Source organism: Sinocyclocheilus rhinocerous, unplaced genomic scaffold (assembly GCF_001515625.1).
Source record: "Sinocyclocheilus rhinocerous isolate Xijiao unplaced genomic scaffold, SAMN03320098_v1.1 scaffold708, whole genome shotgun sequence".
Lineage (NCBI taxonomy): Eukaryota > Metazoa > Chordata > Actinopteri > Cypriniformes > Cyprinidae > Sinocyclocheilus > Sinocyclocheilus rhinocerous.
Window position 1 is genome coordinate 989581 of NW_015635523.1, and position 8902 is coordinate 998482.

At 34.7% G+C, this 8902-nt stretch overlaps 1 protein-coding gene across 9 annotated transcripts in view; it reads right to left on the reverse strand.

The window, feature by feature from the left end:
- Window positions 1-3033: 3033 nt before the first annotated feature.
- LOC107746996 (neurotrimin-like) overlaps window positions 3034-8902 on the reverse strand; it is a 337453-nt gene continuing 331584 nt past the window's right edge. For 3 of the 9 annotated variants that reach the window (XM_016561376.1, XM_016561377.1, XM_016561374.1), the window contains 2 exons: window positions 4856-4933; window positions 3034-4546 (listed from right to left, as the gene is read on the reverse strand). In XM_016561376.1, coding sequence (XP_016416862.1) covers window positions 4446-4546; window positions 4856-4933 — 179 coding nt within the window. In that variant the 3' untranslated portion in view covers window positions 3034-4445. The remainder of the gene's footprint in view (window positions 4547-4855; window positions 4934-8902) is intronic. The other 6 variants (XM_016561378.1, XM_016561375.1, XM_016561382.1 and 3 more) reach the window with 3 other exon arrangements.

Here is an 8902-nt window from a genome sequence, read left to right on the forward strand (position 1 = left end):
AGTACAGAAGGGAGGAACAGAGCAGGCTTTTGTTTGCTTCAAGGGAGGTGATTGTCTACCTTCACCTCCAAGCATAAAAGGTGATCATTCCCTAGCTTCCATCTTTTGTTTTCATGTCGAACATTAACAGCCTATAGACAAAGGATTGGCAAGAAATCGCCAAGTTATGTAACATTTTTCTCATCTCCACTACCCCCGTTTTAAAACTATGAATATTCAATTTCAACATCTGCCGCTTGTTTGTTAAAAGCCAAATTCTACTTCCGACATCTTCCCACAATTTTTCTTGGAATCCAAGTAAATTTATATTTATAGTCTCAGGGTAGGATTATGGTAATTTCTGTATAGGCACATTCATTAAATCTTGGCTATGAAAAAGGTCCAGGAAAAAAAAAAGATAAAGATAAATAGATACTATCTGTGACGACATGCTCCAATAACAGGACGCTATTACATTATATGGGGTAAATTGTCACAATCTGAACCTGCCATTAACTAATCTGTTATTGACAATGTAGTGGGTTTTCAGCAAAATGTAAATAATAAAGGAGACGACAAAGAAGAAGAATAAAAGGAAAAATAAGCTACAATTTAAAAGGGAACATACAAAAATATCAACCATTGCTTTGGCCTAAATACTATAGTTTGTATAATACAAATAATATATAATTAGTAAAATATTACACAATAAACTAATTATATTGTAATTAATAATTTTATCATACATAATTTATATCTTGAAAATAATATGTAATCATAATTTTTATATTACATATATATTTATACATATACTGTATACACACATTTACAACACGCGATAACTTGGCCTGTATAGAGCGCATTAAAAGTTTGAATTAGGTTTTTATTTTTATATTTTCCATTTTCATTTTAACATTAGTAATTTTGCTGTGTCTGTCATTTTTATTAGTTTTTAATACACTATGTCTATATATTTTATTTTAGTACAAGTTACTAAAGAATGATTTTATAGGGGTGGCCAGGGAGGGGCCAGCAACCAGTCTGGGGTGGCACAGAAATCTTCATTATTTCAATATAAAAATGTGATTGACCATAAAGTATTTTGCTCAGTCAGCTTGGTTCTGGTTCTCAAATCCCCCAAAAGCTTGTTTTCCAACATTGCATACTCATTGATGAGACATGCAGATAGTGATAAGAATTGGTTAATAAAAAAATAAAATAAATAAAAGGCCGGAAGTCAACAGCACATAAATGGCAGAATGTAAAATTATTTATTTTATGCATTTAAATGGTTTCATTTTCGGTTGTAAAAAATAAAATTAAAAATAGCGCATGTTTTCTAGTATAAGTGCACTGTTCATATTTACTTGTGCCTTTTCAAAAAAACAAACAAAAAAAACAGCTTGCACCTTCTATTTTGTGATCTTGAATTGCACAATATTTTAGTACATGCATTTGAGAGACGTTCTTTAATGTGATGCTATACATACATGAATGCACTAACCGCCTTTTTGGTAATTTCATGGCTTAACTGACGACAGTTAAGTCTCCAAAATACAACATTCATCCATCCAATTTGATATTTTTGTGGCCGTCATTCTTTTTCAGATATGTAAAGCTGATCCGACTGTTTACCTGCGTTTTCAGCTGTCTCTCAGCGCCATCCTAATTGTCTTCCATACTGCCATGTTTGTCACCTGGTGCCTCTCTAACTAGCAGCAGAGAGTGATACTACAGCCATCATCTACAATGAACAATCACGGGAGAAAAAAAAAAGACAGTGAAATGCGAGGCTTTAATTAAGTGTCCTTTTTTAACTTCAATCACAGACGGCTCTCACGTCACTTTCAGAATGGATCTCACAGCTTCCTTCTCAAGCCCAGCACTTAGAGCTCATGTGCATCTCTCCCACAGGCCGTGTCTGTCAAAGTCCTTTAAAACACTTACCATACTGACACCTCCTTCCTTAACCAGAGGATCGAGGTGCTGCTCAAGTGTTCTCAGAATCGGGGATTTGAATTATTGATTTTGAATCAGCCTGTGTTGATGTGGATTTGCTCTGGTTTCAACGAGTTTGTCTATACAAAAATGACCAATTATAAACCCACCCTGAAAAATCTTCAAGTGAAAAGTTGTTATACACTATTACACAAGACATTCATGCATCCAATAACCTTGAATTCAAATATCAAGGAGACCATATGGCCACTCAGATGCATGTATATTTTATATTTGCACACAATTTATAATAAAATCTATCTATATCGCCTTCCTTCAAGAATTACAATAAGACTGCAGACCCATTCTATTTAGATACAACATTTTATTATTGTAAGTCTTAAATATGAACACACCATCTCCATTAAAGGAAAAACATATGACGCAACAAATTCTTTACAATACAAGGAGTTGAAATACTTAATTTGCTCCTCTCCAGGGAACCACCAGAGATCAGTGGAACAAAATGAACGTTTTAAAGGTTGGGTGGTGGGAACTAAGTCAATTCTTTGCACCAAGTTGGACATGTGAATTGAATTACAGCCATGAACAGATGAGCCTCGTGTTTCTGTTAATACGGTGCATTGATTGATCGCTCTCTCTTTGATCAGCCTTGATCCAGGAACTCACAGACATTATTTATCAGGACGTGCTTTTTAAATTTTGTGATTTTAAATTAAAACACTGCCATAAAATTAGTCTCACAGATTTAAGAAATGCGTGAACTGTTCTTAATCTGGTTGTGGTCCTTATATCTTAAAGAACAACAGATAAAAAAGAAAAAAATGATGCCATAATGCTGAACAATACAAGTTTGGGGCAAGAAAACACACTGTCACCCATTAAACTGCACATACATCACATTCCCTTTCATTAACATACAACTTGTGCTTAAAATCCACTGGACTAGACTGATTTCCATCTGACATGTTGTTCGTGATATTTAAAGAATTGTTCGTACAAAAATGAAAACAACCATCATTTACTCACCCTCAAGTCATTTCAAAACCTGTATGATTTTTGTCGTTGTTAAATGTCTTTCTTTGGAAAAGCATGAGGGTGAATAAATGATGAGAGTTTTAATCTTTGGCAGAACTATTCCTTTAAATGAAAAAATGGGAAACATTAGGCATACATCCTATCAAATATAGCCCCCCAAAAAAGAAGATCGCAATATAGATTTGAGGTCAACCAACACCAACTTCATATCAATTCTCACTTCTTTTTTTTTTCCTAGAATACAAAGGACGTCTGGACATCTGCTCATGATGAGATGATGAAGGGCAATGAGTCTCATCTGCTTTTTCCGAAAGCACAATATTTAGACATCAGATTTCACAATGAGCAACTGCAATGAGCTGGAATCTACCATAATACAATTTGAGAAATAAATTACACAGCTTCAGAAAAAGGGAATAACACAAAATAGAAAACGTTGCATTGTATTAAACAGTTTCACAATTTTAGTAAAAACAAGTGTGCATATTTTCCCTTTGTACAAGTTATATATATGCATATACATACAGAGATGTTAGCAGGAATGACGTGTTTAAATAATGAACATTTAAGCGCCCGGTTTGGTTTGTATAACTCTGGACAGAATTCAACAATAAACATTTGGAAAAACTATTGTGGCAACAAAAATAAAACTCAAGATTTATTAGCAGATTGCTCTTTGGGCTTTCAAATTAGATTCAATAAGTTTACATTACACCTGCAACAAAGCTCCAAATGCCTTCAATTCATATGTTGTCATACATACTAAAACGTTTCCAACATCTGATTTATTACTTTGTGGTGTAAATAAACCCATTTAATATAGAGCTTTTATATGGTTCTGCATAGTCCAACTGTGCCATTCTGGTCATCAAAATATATCAAAATAAAAACAAACTGATATGTACTGCATTGTTTTGTGTGTGTTAAATGGTAAAAATAAAGATTAGAAGTACTCGAAAAACATGCTTGCGTCTTTTTTGCTGCTTATTTTGATCGGCTGTACAGTTATGATACAGTAAAAATATAGCGACAATAAAAAAAAAGAGAACAAAATGGAGACATATGCCCTTCCTTATCACATGCCTTTGACTTGAATGATTTACTCCCCAATCACACTGTATTCTATATGAATTCTTAAGGGTTACAGAGTTAAATTAAAACGACAGTCACAAAAATAAATTAAATTAAATATTTCAAATTAAACATGCCTCTCTGTCATTTGCTTTTAGTGAATACAAACTGTGTTCAGTGGGGCAAAACAGTGCGACAATTAGCAATGTAAGAGAAGTTACATTATTAAACTCTATTATAAACAAAAGAAATGCATGATTACTTTATTAAAAGGAAGTACTTGGGCACCCCATGCACATTTTGGGGCATTTTCGGTAACCCATGCACGCTTTGTGACTCCAAGATGAGAGCGATGTCACACAAACTGTGATCTTTATCCACTGGAAACATCTTCGGCATCAAAACTTGAGCAAGAGTTGTAGAAGTACGACGAGAAGTAGACAGGTGGGTGTGAAGACCGTTGACGTGCCGCTGTTGCCATCCTGAACTGCTCCGGGTCCTAAAGCATTGAAAAGATTCGCACGTGTCAGGCAAAACAGCTCCGGTCTGCAACTGTGCTGTAAACTGCCTCGTTTTCATTCCTCAGACTCTCATGGCATGAACCCTTATGTAGGGCGCTCACCTACGCATCTGCACTTCCTCAATATTATCTTTCATTCGTTGTCAGCTGTCAGCATTTTCTAGCTTTACAGCGCTAAACCGCTATTTTCTAGTCAAGTTAAAATCTATGTTAGTATATTATAGCATCTCCTATTTGTTGAGGAGTTTGTAGTGATTAGTAGTATTTAGTAGCTTGTGTATCACAAACCTTCCAACATATCATTGTTTTCAAAGGCTGTTTGCTCTAAATCGGATGAAGTCATTTCTAAAACGGAAGCCGTCTCCACTAAAAGAGATTATATAACAAAACACTTTGAATGAAAAAGACACAACATGCAATATGAACTCACTATAGTATATCATTCCCATTGGTGTTATTAGGCACATATTTTAGTCTAAATGAGATGTTGCCTAAAAATATGAATCAAGTCAATCTAGAGTATTCTGGCATGGTTCCGCTGGCTCTGCTGTGGTAGCGAGTCATCTAACTGGGACGAAAGCGCTCCAGCTCGGCAGATTAACGTCTAAGCGAGGGTCTTTAGTGGTCACATTTGTAACGCAGGAGCATCTGTTCTTCTCATTTCAAACCAGCACATCCAGTCTCCCTGTGCTCTCACCATTATTACCCTACTGTACGCGCATCCTTGACCAGTCAACCGCCGAGGTCAGCCGTAATTGCAGTTGCTTATAAACAAGATAATCCCTGGAGGTGCAGTTTAACCAGTAGAACAGATGCTCCACTTGCCACACACAGACAACGGTGCGATTGTCATAGTAAAAAATGGAAACGAGAAAGTATGAATTAAGTATGGCAGTCTGATGAAAACTATTGCGCTCGTATTCTGATGTGATGCAATATTTAAATAATAGTCAACGGATTAATTTGTAATAATACAAAAAGAAGACATTATTATATATATCAAAGTATTACATATATACATATATTATTGTTGTTAAATAGTGTTCAAAAGCTTGAGGTCAGTACGAATGTATTTTTGTTAAAAGAATTAATAATTTGATTCTGCAAGAATGCCTTAACTTGATCAAAAGACTTTTTGTTACAAACAAAAAACAAAACAAAACATTTTTTTTTTTTTTGGATAATTATGTACTTTTATGTTCCTTTTAACTTATGATGCATCAAAAATCCTGGGGGGAAAAAATTCAACTTTGACATCAGGAATAAAAAAAAATTTTTTTTTTACATTAAAACAGAAAATTGCTATTTTAAATTGTAAAAATATATCTCAATATTACAATTTTACTGTATTTTTGATCAAATCAATGCAGCTTTTGTATACAAAAGAGATTTCTTTCAAGAATATTACAAATTCATACTCATAAAAAATTGACCCCAAACTTTTGAACGGCAGTATATATTTTTAATGGTCCTAACACAGTCTTAATTTTTTTGAAAAATACACTCTTATATACTCCTTTTGGTTTTAATGTAAAATGTGGTTTTGTGAGATTTAGCTCTGTATTATAGCTAAGGAGGGCTCAGTAGCTAGTACTCTTTGGGTTACAATTGCTTTTACCTTGTCATCAGGTAAAGTTTTAGTCAAACACGCTCATCAAACAAAATATGGTAGCAACGCCTAACATGTGGTAACATTTGGTTAATTTAGTTCAGACATGTTCAATGTTGAAATACCATATGTGTGTATATTTATATTTAAGGGTTGCACTGTCTAGTCAACTACTCAGTTAGCTCTGCCAATGGCTTCTTTGATCCTGAGTCAACTACTCACAGATCACATGACCAGCTGCCTTTGTTCAATAGAACACAACAGTTGGGTTCCAGAGAAGAAATCCCATTCATTTTCTCCATAAAGAAATTGATTTTTTTAACATATAATCCTTTCAAGCCAGACCTACCATACACTCCAAATGATGAAATATGTATGTATAAAGGCAAAATGTCTGTGTGATTCCAGCTTCATTAAAAATGAATTAATTAATAACTGAAAAATCATGTTTGATAGCCACATTCTCAGTGAAGAACTACATTACTCACAATCCTCCTTGGATCTACCCTTCAGAGAACTATGGTTACCATGGAAATGAGATCCAAGGCAAAAGAGCTCATTAACAACCACACACTCCCATGAAGCATTGCGAATGGCGTAAAGACATACACTCTATTTATTTATGTATTTAAAAATATACATTATTTAATCAATAATAGAATTTTATACTTAAAACTATTGACTATGTCAGTGCCGATAGCCTTGTGGACAGCGTGCCGACATATGGAGCAGTTGTGCCTTGGGTCTTCCGAGTTCGAATCCCTCCTCGTAGACCTTTTCAGATCCTGACCCACCAGGACAACACAACAGACTTGTCTACTGCTTTTTTGGCCAACTAGTCAATTAGTAAAAGGACAGTAGTCATGCAACCCCGAGTTTATACATATACACAAACAGATGGAAAGTTTCATCAATTGAACAAGACTTTTTTCACTCTTGGTTGACAGAACAGAAGTTTGAATCATCTTTTTCGCTTCACGTTTGGTGTGAACGATCACTATTAGAGAGCGGCAATATTCAGTCTCAACAAAACAAATGTTATGTCACTGTATTAGCACTGATGTCTATTAAATCTTTCTCTTTGATGGGCCTTTTAGACTGAGGTCTAATTTCCCCTGGATTTCGGAGAGTACGGTAGGCTTTCTTTAGGGACAGCTATCCAATTATTCTGCAGCCACAGCTTAGAGTAAATCCTGCACAAGTGTAATTATACTAATGTGAGGTTCTCACAATCAAATTCAGTGCAATTAATGACTCTCCGGAGAGGACATGGTTACCAATCCCACACTTTTTTTAGGCCAGACAGTGGAGAAAAGTTGGCCAGGACAATATTTCTGTTCTTGGCAGAGAAGAAAGATTAAAGGACAATGCAAGGACAAATCAGTAACAACATATGCAGGTGAGGAATGACCCCTTACAAAAAAGCAGGAAAGACCGGAGGCAATTATAACACATACATTTTCAATCACAAACAAGTTTGAGCGATATTTATTTAACATGTGCTCAAATGTAAAGTCTCTCTCTGCCTGAAAAAAGTGTATTGGTTTGTCAGAAAAATAAAAAGATTTTGAGGTTTAAAGGAGAATGTATTTTTAAAAATTAATACAAAAATTATTGCTAATTACAAGTTTTGCTCATTTTCTCACATTTTATCTCAACACTGAGATCCACACTCTTTGTTATGAAAAAAAAAACAGTGTGAATGCATTGAAAAAAAAAGCAATCTTTAAAATATGTAATGAATATTATTTCTATGTAGGAGAATGTTGTTCTTGAGTTAGCAGATAATCAGTATATTTGAGTAAAAAATATATTTTAAATCAGTGGCGTAACTTTGCTTTGAAAAGTGGTGGGGACACCGCGCAACTCGTTTTGCTAGTTTTTTATTTAATAACCTAATTTACTTGGGGACTGGGTTTAGAGTTGGACAAACTTAATTTCTGCTTTACAAAAATACATCGATGTACCAGGGGCGGCGCCAGAGAATTTTGAACGCAGGTGCTGAGGGGGTGCTAGATCATTGACAGAGGGAGCTGGGCAATTCAGGGCTCCAGACTCATTCTTCCCACTGGTCGCTCTTTTGCGATTAACTTTCTCAGTTGGTTGCACGAGCACGTTTTTTTTTGCGCTACAACAATGCACGCTGATGAACGTTTATCGTAGTGTATAGTTACCACTGGTCACTCTTTTGCGATTAACTTTTTCAGTTGGTTGCACAGCATGTTTTTTTTGTTTTTTTTTGCGCTACAACATGCTATTAATCAATGCATGCTAATGAACTTTTATCTTAGTTTAGTTATATGGAAACGAAAGTAGTTAACATTCAACCCGTTCTTTTTCATCAGTAGTATTATTTGTGATTTGAATTTTGTGAACGGGAGTTCCTCTTTTGCCATGTTATAAGATGCTTCAGATGCTTTCACTTTCGATTTCACGATCTTGTCAGGTTTTACAATAAAATATAATTGTCTGTTTAGCTTACATTTATACACCTTTCACCTTTTAAGACTAAAAAAAAAAAACATGGATTCATTATTTTTAATTAAAATGCACAACAACAATAAAACAGTAAGATTCAATGACAAACTAGCTTACAAAACGTTATTAACAAAAACGAATAAGATGAGGCATGGCATAGGCCTACACGCTGTATTAGGCTATATAATGACTAATAAATTACAGAACGTTTAGCAAACACTGAGGAATCAAAAAAAAAAAGAAAAAAA